The 14,960-nt window shown below is 52.1% G+C and overlaps 1 protein-coding gene and 1 pseudogene across 2 annotated transcripts in view; both read left to right on the top strand.

The window, feature by feature from the left end:
- The window catches only part of LOC308418039 (transmembrane protein 11, mitochondrial-like), a 444,261-nt pseudogene that overhangs the window by 389,051 nt on the left and 40,250 nt on the right, over positions 1–14,960 (top strand). The gene's annotated exons all lie outside the window — the stretch shown is intronic.
- Positions 1–14,960, top strand: part of AHNAK2 (AHNAK nucleoprotein 2) — a gene marked incomplete at its 5' end in the record, with an annotated part of 37,635 nt that overhangs the window by 2,958 nt on the left and 19,717 nt on the right. Inside the window, 6 exons of the mRNA XM_080938221.1 lie at positions 12,065–12,120; positions 12,226–12,324; positions 12,894–13,010; positions 13,728–13,869; positions 14,150–14,334; positions 14,449–14,788. Of these exons, the coding sequence (XP_080794347.1) occupies positions 12,065–12,120; positions 12,226–12,324; positions 12,894–13,010; positions 13,728–13,869; positions 14,150–14,334; positions 14,449–14,788 (939 nt within the window). The remainder of the gene's footprint in view (positions 1–12,064; positions 12,121–12,225; positions 12,325–12,893; positions 13,011–13,727; positions 13,870–14,149; positions 14,335–14,448; positions 14,789–14,960) is intronic.

Genomic DNA, 14,960 nt, shown 5'->3' with positions numbered 1-14,960 from the left:
TTCTCTTGCTCTTACTCTATTTTTAAGACAGGGTTTCTCTGCACAGCATTGGCAGTTCTGGAACTTGTTCTGTGGCCCAGCCTGGCCTTGAATCCCCCTGCCTCTGCTGGCGTTAAAGGTGTGCACCTCCACTGCCCAGTAAGGCTCATTGTTTGGATGGCTTCGGTGACAGGACCGAGCTCCATCCTGCTCTCCCCAAGCTGCAGGCCGCGTCTGCTTTCATCAGCCAAGAAAGGGATGGAGCGCAGACAGGAAGATGGAGCTGGTGGATCCTCTAGCTTCCCACCCTCCTGAGCCCTGGCATCTGTGCACCTGGGCTGGGCCTGTGGTGGGAAGGCCTTTATTCTCCTCTCTGCCTAGACAGGCTCTTCTGTCCCGGGCTAAACGGCTGTTGCCCCTGCTGGGAGCATTTTACTCTAGCCCTCTGTGTCCTGTGATCTCCTCCACACCCTTTACTGAAGATGCTTGTGTTTCAGGGGCAGCTTGGCGTGGCGTGGCTAGGGAGGAGAGGCTCGGGCCGTGGCAGAGAGCGTGAGACTTTTATCTACCTGTACACTCTGCCACCCGGGAGCAAAAGGCCAAGATCTCACCAGCTTTGTTCCCTGCCCAGGAGGAGGCGGATCCTCCACTCAGGGGTGGTGTTAGGTGTGAGAGATGCCTGTTCATCTCTGCCCACCCGCCTATCCATCTGTATCCGAGAGGTCCCAAAGCTTCAAGGGGAGAGCAGACAGGGGCCTGCATGGAGCCACTGAGGGCTCAAAATTCATGAGGAGGGAGACCACAGGCAACAGTGACTGTGTTCACCAGGCTGGATCTGTGTAGGGGACAGGGCTGGCGAAATAGAGTTGGACAGAGAGAAGGGTGTGTCTGTGAGTCCAGGGAGGCTTAGTTTGGACCAGAGTCATAGGTGGAAACACTGACCTCCCAATTTTGGACCCCACTCTAAGGGAAGCTGCTGTCCTGTGAAGGACGTTTCTCTAGGGGCCCTGTCTTCCCATTTTCTGCCTGTGGGTTTCCCTTTATTTTTCTTTTATTGGAAGTCACAGGCCAAGGGGAGCCAAGGCCTGCCTGCTTTGCTGGGATAAATATTTAATAGTCAGAAGCACTTTCTCAGACGGAAAGTTGGATCTGGGCCCAGGAGGCCTTGGGGCGGGAGGCCGTGTTCCCCACTCCCCACACCCCACACATGGCAGGAACACTTCTAGCCACTCCAGCCAATGGCTGCAGAGCTCCTCCCTGGCCAGCGCTGCAGAACACACCTGGCCCCACACCTGAGAAAAGAGGACAGAGCCCAGGCCTCTCTCCAGGGTCCTGGCTGTGGACTTAGTTCCTTTATCCCAATGCTGGGCAGAGTGGCCGGTGTTGTGAGGCAGCCAGGGAAGGGACCCCGAGTCACTTTCCTGCCTAGTCCATTGCTAGCAACAAGGGCTCAAACAGCTCAGGGCCTCAGCTGGACCAGAGCCTCCTCCTGCCCCTTAGGAACTGCCCAACACTGGGATTTGTAAGTGCAGGTGACTCAGTCCCTCCCAGTAGAGTCTGAGCCCCTGCTTGCTGCAGATGGAGCAGGAGCCAGCCCACAGGCATTGAGCTTGGGTTACCCTGTCCCTCCCTATGCCTTCTTGAATCCCCCAGTGGCCCTTGTTCCCTGAGAGCTGGCTCCTCTGTGGGAGGAAGAAGGGCAGCTTGTCTCAGATGCGTGGCTGCTAGCCCACTATTGGGTGGCTCCTTCATTGGCAAGCCTTGCTAGAGGGTGGGCGGGTGTCAGCAGCACCCAGGCTGTGCTGTGACGCATCCCCGGGGAATGCCCTTGGCTGAGTCACTAGCAGCTGCCCCCAGCCCCACCCAGTCTCGTCACTGCCAAGTTCCCATGTTGTCAAAGAGCTGGGCTGGGGTCCTGGCAGCTTCCAGCAGACTTGCCTGTGCAGTGGGCGTCACTTGACACATCCAGACACCTGGGTCTGTGACTCAGCAGATGTCCCCTGCCCTCCACAGACTCAGCTTGACCACTGAGCTCTACTACGTGGAATCAAGGATTGATCAGGGTGTGTGGGCATTCTTAGGATCTGAGGTAGGCAAAGCCTGCTGAGAGCTTTGTGTGCCCCTCTGGGTTGGATACAGGTGAGGCGCAGCTCATGAGGTCCTGTAGGATCAGGGTCCTGACTCTTCCTACTGTCACCTGCCCCAAGCCCTGTCATCTTTGAGCCATCGGTGCAGTGGTGAGCCTTAGCTAGGAGCTTGGGGGTGGAGAACCTGTGCTAGAGGGTCCTGACCTCAGGTAGGAGGTGGGACCCTGACTAAGGCTGTTGTCGTGGTGATCACAGTTCCTCGGGTGAATGTACAAGGGACAGAAGAAGAATCAGGGAGTCGGAAGGCACTGTGCTGTGGGCCTCAAGGGTAGAGGGGCTGTCTGGATTGATGGAGAACCCAGCGGCAGCAGGGAGCCTGCTCTATGAACACATTCTTCCTGCCTCAGGCCTCACTCTAGGGACTGCCCCAGCTTGCAGCTCCCTGCTGACTCAGCCAACCGTGCTCCACCTACAGTTGACAGTTTGGTTTGGTGTCAGGCAGTAAACAGAGTTCCCAGGTGAGATCTGCCTGGGAGTGGGGCCCTGGAGCAGAAGGTGGGGAGCAGACCGAACCAGCTTTCTTATGCTGTATAAATAGAGTTGTTTTCTACATCCATGACCGTTAGGTTTTCAGGGTTGGGGGAGGAAGCCTGTCCGGACTGAGGCTCCCCTTGCTCAAAGCCTATTTGCCCATCAGTGACCTCTGCCATCTCCTGTCCTTGAGGGCTCCCTGAGGTGGCGTCCACCTTAGGCTTCTCGGGCTTCTCGGTTCTTTACCTCAGCCGAGGGCCTTGCTTGCCATTTTTAGTGGTTTTCATTTCTGGGTTGTTAGGCTGATCTGGGACCTGGTGTGTTTCACAGGACTGCCCTTATCGCTTGTCCCCTGTCCTGGACCCCTCAGTGAGCCTGCTGCAGCCTGTGCCCACAGCCAGCCCTGGGATCCCAACAGAGCAACAGCTAGTACAGCCAGTGTCTCCCGTCTAGGCCCTGGCCACCTGGAGCAAACAGGGGCTAAAAGTGGAGCAGGTTTGAGGTGAGAGGCTTGGGATCTGAAGCCCAAAGGTGCAGGTTTCTCTTCCACCACTAATCTCTAAATAAGGGCAGAGGTGAAGCACAAATGTCAGTTTTGGGGTCCATCTCCACCTACTTTATGCAGTGCCCCTCACTCCAGCTCCAGGGGCAGGAGAATTCATTTGCCAGAGGGCTAGAAATGTGTCTTTTTTTTTAATGTTTATTTTATTTTTTAAGACAGGATCTCAGGGTGTAGCCTTGTCTGTCCTAGAACTTGCTCTGTAGACCAGGCTGGCCTCGAACTCATAGGGATCTGCCTACCTCTGTCTGCCAGGTATGAACCACCACATGTAGCCCCTTTCCCTTTCTAGAACCCCCATCCATCACAGGGAGACTGAGGCCTATGGCTTGAGAATGGGAGAACTCGCTTCATGTCTGTGTATCCACACAACAGGCAGCTGCTTACACAGTAACTGGCTGGGGTAGTGGTTGTGAGTCAGACAGAAGGCGTTTCCTCTTCAGGTCAGCTGCCTGGGCTGGTGGGGGTTGGAGAGCTGGGGTGAGGTCCCTGGCTCACAGAGATGGAGCTTGTGGGGGGATCCGCCCACTCCCTCTGGTAGAGTGTGTGTTCTCCTATGTGTGTGTGTATGTGTGTGTGTGTTGGGGGGGGTTGGCTGGGCTTTTAGTCTGGCTGAAGACTTGGAGGAGGGACAGTGAGGGGAGGGGCTGCGGAGGGGAGGAACTGGTGGGAGGCAGCCTGCCCAGGATCACTTCTAAACAAGTTTGGGAACGTGTCCTCTTCGGAGAAGTGGCTGCATCCCTTCTGCACCCTGTCCCCTTCTGGGCTCAGCCCAGGAGCACCTGCCCCTCTCCATTCAGCAGGTCAGAGGGGGCTGGATGGGCAGCCAGCAAGGGAGGCCGGAGGGGCAGAGCTGGGCCGGGCATCTTCCTCCTGTTCTGCTTCCTGCTGATGGTGAAGAATAGGGGTGTCAGTTCTTTCTGGCTCCAACTAACTTGTGCCAGGGCCAGCCAGGCTGGGTTGGGGAAAAGCTAGCAAGGATCTAGCTGTCTGGACCCCAGATGGCATGAACTAAGGAAGCCCTGTAGCAGTACCTCCTTGTTCACACTGCAGGCTGTGGGCTGCCACAGATCTCCAGTGTCCAAGCCCCTGCCCCGTCTGGTGTAGACAATAGCTTCTGTTTGGAGGGAGCCCAAGTTGTGAGGGACTTAGGTGCCAAAGAGACCAAATAGCTATTTTAATAGCAGGACTCAGGACTGCAAGGTTGGGCCTTGTGGCCTAGGGAGGAGGTCCCAGACTTGGTCCACTGATCTGGTTTGATCGTAGAAGTTGGCTCAGACAAGACTAACTTGCTTACTGGAGGGTACCCAAGGTGGGAATGGAGTTGTGGGCTGCCCATGTTGGGTCCCACTGTCCCTGATGTCCGGAATTTTGTCCTTTTACTCAACGGATCAGGGTGGCTGGTCTATTCTTGGGTGCTGGCTTCTGAGTCTTTTTGGGGTTGATGGGATAGTATGTTTTTTGTGTCTCAGTTTCTCCAGATACAGGAGCCGGCCTAGGCCCCTGCTGGTCCTCTGCATCTCTCTGTGGCCCTGTCTGTGCAGGGCTGCTCACTGCCATTTTATTTTGATTGTTGGGGCAGGTTCTTTCCCAGTAGCCCACACTGGCTTTGGACTCACTGTGCAGCTCCGACTGGCCTTCCTGTCATTTCGGCTCTGCTTCACGAGCGCCGGGATTAATGGCCACATGCCTGCCACACTCCGCCTTGCTGGGATTTTTGACCGGTTCATTCTTGTTTCCTTCCTTCCTTAGCCGTTTCATGTACGTGGTTGTTGTGTACCAAGCTCCCTCCGAGTGCACGGGAGATGCAGAGGCAGCAACGGGACTGCCTCCCTTCTGTGCGTTTGCCTGGGGGGTTGCGGGGACAGAGCAGCCTAATGTCCTAATGGGAGAGGGTCTGGGCACAGGAAAAGCAGTGAGGTGAGACAGGCTGAGAGGTCTCGCATAGGTTGTTTTGGGAGAGAAAAATGTGAACATTCTCCTGGGTACGGCTGGCCTATGTGGGGAAGAGCTCTGGCCCTGAACTGGGTGGCTCAGCCCTTCGGAGTTGGCTCTCTTCCTAGTCTCAGACTTATCTCCACAAGCGTTGGGGGATGGAGTGGGCAGGCCCACAACTGCCTGGGGTGTTGTTTCACAAGGTCTGAATGTCTCATGACAGTCATCCCAACTTAGCACTTGCTTTGTGAAGTTCCAGGATGGGGTGAGGCCTGAGAACACGTAAGGTGGGGTGCATGTGAGCCCATGTAGGCACAAAGATCCCAGCCTGAAAGCAGAGGCCTTTCCAGTGTGAGCCTGCCCTGGGCCTGTCACTGGAAGTTCAGAGGGGCACTCTTGATGTGTGTCTACATGTGTCGGGCAACTGGACAGCTGCACAACCCTCAGCCAGTTTTCTAAGGATCTCACTACCCTGGTAATATGCAAATGTGCCCACCACACCAGGCCCCACCAGGAAGTCAAAGCAGTCTGAATGCAAAACTCCAGTTTTGTTGAAGTGAACGACCCACCCTGCTTCCATGGCCCTGCTGATGGTCCTCAACAGAGAGGGGGCCACGGGTCGTGGGGGCAGCATACCCCTCTATGTAGCCCCTGCCTACCTTTCTTACTCTCCCCCGAGGTTGACATGTTCAGCTTTACCATAAAATAGCCCAGTTCCCAGAACTCCAGCTTCTCCAAACCAGGGGCTTCCACCACATCACCCCCATGCACCCTACCCAGCCCCACCCTGAGTGCAGGTTTGTGCCTGTGGGAGGCAAATGGCAATTGGCAGTGTTTGGGACTGAGTGAAGGGTTTGAACTGTTGAGGAGGGGCCAAGGGAATTTGAGGGAATATCAGGTGACAGTGGCCAGACCTGCTAGGCTTGGCTCAGGTGTGTCCCCATTTCCTTCTCTATAAAACAGGGCTTTTGTGACTGTCAACAAACAACCTGTGTCATTATCAACATGGCAGTGTTCACAGCTGAGCTGTTTGCAGAGCTGCCTTTGAGAGACACATGTGGGCAGGTAGTTAAGGTGCTTCCCGGTCCCCCAGGCCTGGGCGTCATGTTCTAGGTGGGTGAGGCTGGGCACTGAGGCTTCCGTCCTGTCCTTCCCACAACTGTCAGGGGAGGCAGCTTTCACCCCGCACACAATAGGGTTTCCTCTGGCCTCTGTGCATTCTTGGGCAGGGGTGGGGTAGGGACAGGTGGGCTCCTGCTAGCCTCTGGAGCACAGCCTGAGAAGGGGCCTGAACCCCAGGCAGCAGAGCCAGGGCTGGTCTGCCTCTTACTTCCTTTCCTCCCTCCCCTCTTGGGCTCCAGCACAGAGTGAATTCTACATTCCAGCTGTGAACATCTTTCCTCATGGGCTTTTGATGCCCGGGAGACTCCCCTAAAACAGATTTGGAATACAGTTTTCAGGGGTAGGTCACTAACTGGTTGTAAGGGGTGGTCTTCCTTTCCGGGCTTCCGTTCGAGCCCCAATCTGACCCAGTATTGAGCTTGGGCTTTGGCCAAAACTCTGGCCTTGGGCAGGGAAACAGGAAGACATAGGTTTACCTACCCTGGCCTGGCTTCCAGGAAGGGAAACTGACCCAGGATTCTTTCTATAGCTTGTCTCTTTCCACATCCCCTGCCCAGTCCCCTCTCCCTCCACCCCTGTAGTCAATATGTGTCTAGGGCAAAGTGTGGGTTCTCTGAGCAATCCTGGGGGCCCCAACATTGGTGGGATGCATGGACAGAGACTAGGGGGGAATAGTGATGGTTTAAGGAGTGCTGGTGGCCTATGGGACATGCATGTGGGCTTCCAGGGATATTTGGTTTTGGGGTATTCTCTTGCCTAAGGTCAGTTTTATGAATGGGGAAATTGAGACTCTGCCTTTACTGGTGTCCCGGAGTCCACGGTTTAGCCCACAGAGTAGAAGTAAGGAGCAGATGGCAGCCAATACCCCTTCTTTGGCCCTCCCCTTCTCTCTTGAACCAACCCCCAAAGCTCTATCCCTAGTCCTCTAAACCACTTTCCAGGAGAACAGCCAGGAAGGTAGGGGAGCAACGAGAGCAGCAAGTTCTGATAGACATGCTCCAGGGGTGCCTCTGGGGACAGGGGTGTCAGGACCACAGGGGGGCCTTGTGCATACAGTGGGAAACCCAGGTTCAGAGAGGAGGCAGGTCTGCTCATAGACAGTGCACTGGCCAGAGCATAGGAGCTACATCCATAATCTGGCTAGACCTGAAACTCCTTGTCTCTGTGGGTGTGTCATTAAGGCCAGTACACAGGTCTGAATTACTGGCAGAGACAGTCTGCATGACAGGGACTTCACCCCTCAGGACAGGGATGGGGCTGTTTATCTCCAGCATCGATTCCCCATGTGGAGGCAGTCCCTGCAGTCCAGGCCCAGCCAGGGTACAGGGCCTATGAGATTCTTTCTCTGAATATTTAGGAACTTTAGTTCCATGTGGGGGGGGAAGCTTTGTTTGTTTTTCTATGTCCCAATAAAACTTTATTTACGAAGGCAGGGAGTGGGAAAGATGAGGTTACTCACTCACTGCCTTTTGGTCTTCTGGCACAGAGAAGGTATCTTGACTTAGATCATTGAGAAAGTTTGTAGGGTGCACACCTTTAATCCCAGCCCCTGGGAAGCAGAGGCAAGTAGATCTCTGTGAGCTTAGGACAGCCAGGGTATATAGTGAAATCCTGTCTCAAAACAAAAACAAGGTACTGGAGAGATGGCTCAGTAGTTAAGAGCACTGACTACTCTTCCAAAGGTCCTGGGTTCAAATCCCAGCAGCCTCATGGCGACTCACAGCCATCTGCAAAGGGACCTGATGGCCTCTTCTGGTGTGTCTGAGGACAGCAACAGTGTACTTGTAGACATAAATAATTCTTAAAAGAAAGAAAGAAAATGGTAGGACAGTAACAAGCACACATCTCTGGGACACAGCAAAGCATGCTGGGACTACTGTGACATGCTGGTGCCTGTTACATGGAGCTGCAGGGTCACCGGGTAGGCAGCAACGGCCTGGGTAGTTACCTGCAAACTGTTTTCCAAACCACTTGCCCTAGTTCACGTCAGCCTAGGATGGGACAGGAACCCCAGCTGCCCACAGCTTCCTGTCCGTCAGCACGGCCAGGCCTTCCCATTTCAGCCCCTCTGCTGGAGACAGCACTGTGCTAAGGACAGTTGTCTTCACAGTTGTACATCGATGAACATCCCACATGCTCTTGCTCTCCCTCTCCCGGTGACTGCCTGCTTCTCACCTTCTTCCCGCCTCCCTACTGGAGATTAAACCCAAAGCTTCCCGATTCTCACACACCGGGCAGATGTTCCCAGACCGTTGCCCAGTTTTCTACCAAGCATTCACCTTTGTTTTGGTTTGCAAGAATCATTTGTACTTTCTGAGTGGGAAGCCTATATTGGATAAATGTCTTACAAATAATTTTGCCTGTGCTGTGACCTGGATTTTCACAACCTCACTGGTTGGTGCCTTTGCATGACAGAACAAAATCTGAAGATAGGCTGGCTTCTCACATACTTCGCTAATTAAAATAAATTAAAATCACATTTGTTTGTGTGTGTGTGTGTGTGTGTGTAGAAACATGTGCTACAGTGTGTGGAGAGGTGAGAGAGTAATCTTGTGGGAGTCAGTTCCCTCCCTCTATCATGTGGCTACCGGAGATGGAACTTGGGTCATCAGGCTTGGTGACAAACACTTTTATCTATCCAAGGAGCCATTTTACCAACCTTGGGCTAATGCTTTTGAGTCCTTAAGATTTTTTTTTTTTAATCTTCAACTCTGGAATTGTAGTTGACATGAAATTAATGTTTTCTGTGCCTAAAATGGGAATAGAGATTAGTATTTTCCATGCCCAGTGGCCCTGAGCCCCTCCTTGAGAAGAGCCTTCCATTCCGATGGATGCTGAGGTAGCCACTGTGCTCTGTGGTTTTTTTGTTTTATTTTGCTTTATGTGCATTTCTGCAATGGTGAAAGGTACTAGGGTGTTGACCATGTTTTTCACACCATCTTTTCTAAAGTATGCATATTTTGAAGTCATCCTGTGTGTGTGTGTGTGTGTGTGTATGTGTGTGTGTGTAGGACACAGATCAACCTCAGATGTTGTTCCCTGGGTACTGTTTGCATTTATTATTATTATTATTATTATTATTATTATTATTATTATTATTATTATTATTATTATTAGAGGCAGCGTCTCTCACTTGCCCGAGTTCTCAAATGAGTCTGGGGTGACCTGTCTTGCATGGGTTGGTCCAGGAAACCTGATTAGGGCATCAAGGGAATGAAGAAGGGACAGACACACAGAAGCACACTGAAAAGCTGGGGCTGGGTGGCCATGCTTACTCTGATGGAGAAGCACCGTTTACACATAACTGGAGCCTCTGTCCATTTATCATGTACAGCACAAGATGGAGGGCTTCACTAGTGCAGTGGAAACAGTCTCGGGTTGTAGTCATCTGGGAGGAGGGAGCTGCGGCCAGGCTTTCTGTCCACTCTGTCAACATCTGTGCGTGAACCAGTGGAAGGTTTGCAAGTTCCTGTGGGTCTGAGCATTAATACACACATCTGCTTCTTACAGTCTGGGGGATTCTGACCCTGCTCATACTGGGGGATTAGATCCGGGTACTCGTGCTTGGAAGGCGGGTGTTGCCAACTGAAGTGTTCTCTCTCTGTCTCTGTCTCTCTGTCTGTCTCTCTGTCTGTCTCTGTCTCTCTGTCTGTCTCTCTGTCTCTGTCTCTCTGTCTCTGTCTCTGTCTCTGTCTCTCTCACTCTGTGTGTGTGTGTGTGTGTGTGTGTGTGTGTGTGTGTAGGTTTAATGGTTGTTGTTATAGGAGAACACCTTTATTTTTGCCAGTATTTAAGAGTGTTTACTGGGTAGGAAGTTCTTGACTGAAACCTTTTTTTTTCTTTCAGTCTTGGCAAATATTGTTGCAGTTTCTTCTGATTTCCATATTCCTCTATTTAATATTTATTTATTTATGGCAGGGTTTCTCTGTGTGGCCCTGGCTGTCCTGCGACTCGCTCTGTAGACCAGGCTAGCCTCAGACTCACAGAGATCTGCCTGATTCCCCCTCCCAAGTGCTGGAATTAAAGGTGTGTGCTGCCATTACCTGGATTCTACATTTATTTATTTTTTGTTTATCTATCTGTCTATCTGTCTATCTATCTATCTATCTATCTATCTAACTATTTATTTATTTTTGAGACAAAGTCTCATACTGTAGTTCTGGGTAGACTAGGATTTACCATGTGGACTAGGCTTTCCTTAAACCCACAGAGACCTATCTGCATCTACCTCTGGGTTGCTGGGATTAAAAGTGTGCACCCACAAACTCTGCTTTCTCTTTATTTTTTGCTTTGAGTCATGGTCTTGCAGTGTTGCCTAAACTTGAATTTTCTATCTTCCTACCTCAGCCTCTAGAGTAGCTGGGATCTCAAGCGTGCATTTGCAAACCTGGATTTAAAATATTTTTCTTTTATATAAAATAGTATGTGTGTGTGTGTGTGTGTGTGTGTGTGTGTGTGTGTGTGTGTGTGTATGTGATTGAGTTTGTGTGAGTGTGTGTGTGAGAGAGTATGAGAATGTGTGTATGAGTGTGTATGCATTGTGAGTGTTTGTGAGTTTGTGTGAGGGTGTGAGTCTGTAAAAGTGTGAGTGTGTATTCGGGTATGAGTGAGTGTATGTGTGAGAGAGTGTGTATGTGTGGGAATGAGTGTTGTGTAAGTGTGTGTGAGTGTGTATAACTGTGAGTTTGTGTGAATGTGTGGAAGTGAGTGTTGTGTGAGTGTGTGTGTAAGTGTGAGTGTGTGTACATATATGTATATGTATGAGTCTGTGAGTATGTGTGTATCTGTGTGAGAGACTGTGTGTACCTGTAGGTGTCTATGCTGTGCAGGTAATGTGGAGGTAGTTTTCTCCATCTGTCCCATGGATCTCAAGTTTTGAGCTCAGGTTTAAGCACCTTTGCCTGCTAAGGTATTTGTCTCACCAGGTGTCTGTCTGTCTCACCAGGCACCTGTCTGTCTCTCCAGGAGTTTGTCTGTCTCACCAGGCATGTGTCTCTCCAGGCTACCAGGCTCCTTCCATTGCTTCTTCAGCTGTCTTTTTCCTCAGATGTGAAGGGCTGCCCAATGGGTCACTGAGGCTCTGCGACTCTTTCTTCAGCTTTTCCTCCTGTGTCCTCCAAACTGCGTATCCACTGTGTAGTCCCGAGGGATACCCTCCTATCTAGGATTTTTACAATTTTGGCTTTAATAACTCAGGGTTCAACTTATTTATTTTTGTGTGACATGTGGTAACATAATTCCCAGGCTGGCCTGAAAATAACCTTGAATCCTCCTGCCTTTACCTCCCAAGGGCGGGAATTCCAGGTGTGTACCACCAAGCTGGCTTTGCAGTCCGGGAGACTGAACCCAGGACCATGTGCTCAGTAGGCAAGCAGTCTAACAACCGTCCACCGGTCTTTTAACTCGGGGCATGGCTTCTTCAGTGTTTTAAACAATCTGTAAGTGGCTAGTTGCCTTTGAGTCTGTGTTGAGTGCAGCATCTGTGGACTCTTGGAGACAGCTCTCATTGCCTGCCGTGCTTAGCAGCGTGAACCTCGGCCACCTTCCAGTTTCTTTTCACTGCCTACGATTTCTGGGTCGATGCTAGATGTTTAGCAGAACATTGCAGCAACTCCAGGTGTTAATTTCAGGCTCAGGATAGTTATTGCTTGTGGTTCTTCATTGGACTACATCTGCAAATCTATAGACTTCGAGGACCCCCAGACACCACCCTTCCGTAATCCTGGAGCTCTCCCCACCTCTCCCACCCAGGGTCTCGGCATCTGACCTCAGGCCATGTTCACCCTTGCACACCCATGTCCGCCTGATAGCCTATTGCCCCCGTGCCTGCTAACAACTCTTCTCCCCGCAGTGTCTGGCCGACAGTTGCAGCAGCAGGAGCCGGAGGCAGAGACAGGAGACGACTCTGTGAGTGTTGCTCTTAGAGGAAACCCACCCCCTTCAGACCCTCTCCAGCCCCCCCCCCAGGCTGGGGATCTGCTAGTTAGAAGTAACTTCATTCTCTTCTGCCAGGTGGTTGAAGGGCCTGTGGGTGAGATCCTTCGGCCAAGGCCACAGGGGTCCTCGCCTGTTTATGAATACACAGCTGAAGGTGCTGGCTTTGGAGGCCAGGTAAGCTGCTGGGCTGAGCTGCTGGCAGAAGGAAGGCTCAGCTTTGGCCCGTAGATGTCACTCTCCCTGTCCACTGGGGTCTGTGCAGCCCACCTACCCACTTCTCCTCTTCTCGGCTCCTCTGGGGACAACTTCACCTCGTGTGTGTGTGTGTGTGTGTGTGTGTGTGTGAGACAAACCCTGAAAAGCCATGTGTGGCAGGGCCCTATACTTTGATGGCCTGCGCACACATATGTACACTCATATGGTCTTGGAGAAGAGACTGTAGATTCCTTGTGAGAGAGCCTTGGCGGTGGCCAAAGGAGATTTGTCTACTTTAAAGGACTCAGTTTACAGTTTGAAAGTCTTCCCCACCCTGAAATACCACCAGCTGCTTCGGGGTGGGAGTGTGCCTATTCCTCAGTAGGAAATGGGAGGGTGAGAGTTGCCCTTCCCAGAGAAGTCACCAGCTGCTCAGCTCCCTGTGCACTCCACGCACCCCCCACAGTTCCTGGGATCTTCTGCCTGGAGCCTCCTTGGCACTCCTGACTCTTTAGCAGAGTAAGTAACTCCCACCCTCTTGACTGCAGGAAAACAGCCAAGGCAGGCGCAGGTCCTCTGGCAGACGGAGGTCCTGGTGGAAACGGGACTCAGGGGAATCCACAGCCTTCGCCAGCATGAGTCATCCAGAGGTAGGAGCCTTGGCAGTGAGGCATCATGGGAAACCATCCCTTAGGGGCTTCAGCCCCAGGAGATGGAGGGAGGGGTTACTCTTGTGCCCTGGAGATAGTGCCCCTGTTCCTCAGGCCTGAGGCGGTGCAGATGCAGAGACTAGCCTCGAATCTGATGGACATATTTACAGCTATGCACCAATGTGCAGTGGACAACACCCTAGAAAATGGTACCCAGGCTATGGTGAAATGAGCCTGGCCATAGGAGATGTAAGGGGTTCAGTGGGTATCCCCCCAAGGGGCACTTTGCCTCTGTGCTTTTCTGGAGAGCTTTGGTTTGATTGACACAGGGGTGGCCGTCATCTGAAGGATCGGGTGGGCTGCAGTCTCCTGTGTATTGCCCAGTGTTTACGTTTCTCTGAGGATGCAGAACAGGTGTTTTTGTCATGAGCTGGATGCGTCTCACATTTGTAACAAACCAACAAGGGATGAGCATAAGGAACTTGCTCAGGGACTTCGGCTGCCTAGACAGGCTGTGCCCTGCGGGGACAAAGTGAGATAATTCCACCTGAAGCTGCCTGTGGCTGGGCTTTCTCCAAATCCCAGACATAGCAGCCTGGCCCACATGGCTGGTGCCCCAACCTCTACCCAGTCAGCACAGACTTTGGGGAATACTGGCCCAAGAACAGTGCCTGTAAGAGACAGGCAAGATGCCATCCTACCTTTAATGGTTTTCTGCTCCATTCTGTGCAGGAGTCCACAGAGGTGACACTGAAGACTGATGTAGAGTCAGGAGCCAGTGGCTACAGTGTCACAGGTGGAGGAGATCAGGGAATCTTTGTCAAACAAGTACTGAAGGAGTCCTCGGCTGCAAAGCTGTTCAACCTGCGAGAAGGTACCATAACTGTCCTATCTCTGGGACTCCATCATCAACATCAGGATGGGAGGGAGAAACAGAAAAACCTGGAGGGGGTGGACCGCACCTGAGGCTCACGATGGCCTCTGGTCTTTGCTGAGCCACTTCAGGCTGAGATGGTTAACTGTGCCCGAATTCTCTGTCACTCACTTGAGGTACAGTTGGGGAGCTGGACAGATGGCAATATTCAGCCTCCAGGGCACTTTCCTTGTACTGTGCAGCCCAGGGCACTGAGCCCGCTTGCTTCTGTTTCCTTCAGGAGATCAACTGCTTAGTGCAACCATATTCTTTGACCATATGAAATACGAAGATGCCCTTAAAATCCTTCAGTACTCAGAACCGTACAAAGTTCAGTTCAGAGTCAAACGAAAACTCTCAGCCAACAAGGGAGAGGAGGGGGCTGTTCAGCATTCCCAGCAAGGCCCGAAAGGCAAGGAAAAGCAGGTAAGGTCCGGCCCAGTAGGATCCAAGGTGGCTCTGGTTGAACCAGAGACCTCCTTCTTGTCCAGTTTTTTGATACAGGCTACTGTTCCCCCAAAACCCACTTCTTCCCTTCAGTTTCAGGACATTGATGATGGATTCATGGAGACCCCTACAAAAACTCTGGAAGAAGCTGGGGACCGAGAAAGGCTTATTTCTAAATCCAGGGACGGTCACCACAGGCGACCCCAGGACAGATTCTCCTGGCCGAAATTTCAAACCTTAAGGAGCAAGCCGAGAGCAGGCCCCCGGCGCTCACACAGTTCATCAGAAGCCACAGAGCAGAGGGACACACGGGATGTGTCCCCCACAAGCACAGAAACAGAGGTCCAGCTGACAGCAGACAGAAAGGAGCAGGAAGCAGGGGAAGGGAGACGAAGAAAGAGATTCCTGAACTTAAGGTTTGGAGTAACCTCAGGTCAGAGCCCAGGCACAGCAGATCAGAAAGGAAGGGAGCTGAAGGGTAAGCCAGACCATTCTGGAGCACTGGTAGAGGACCCACAACAAGAATATAAGACAAAGGACACAGTCCGGGATGCTGAGGAGCAAAAGAAGAACAAGATACAGACAACTGGGCTCATGTCCACTCC

Source organism: Micromys minutus, assembly GCF_963924665.1.
Source record: "Micromys minutus genome assembly, chromosome: 1".
Lineage (NCBI taxonomy): Eukaryota > Metazoa > Chordata > Mammalia > Rodentia > Muridae > Micromys > Micromys minutus.
This window is presented reverse-complemented; position numbering and strand designations above follow the sequence as displayed.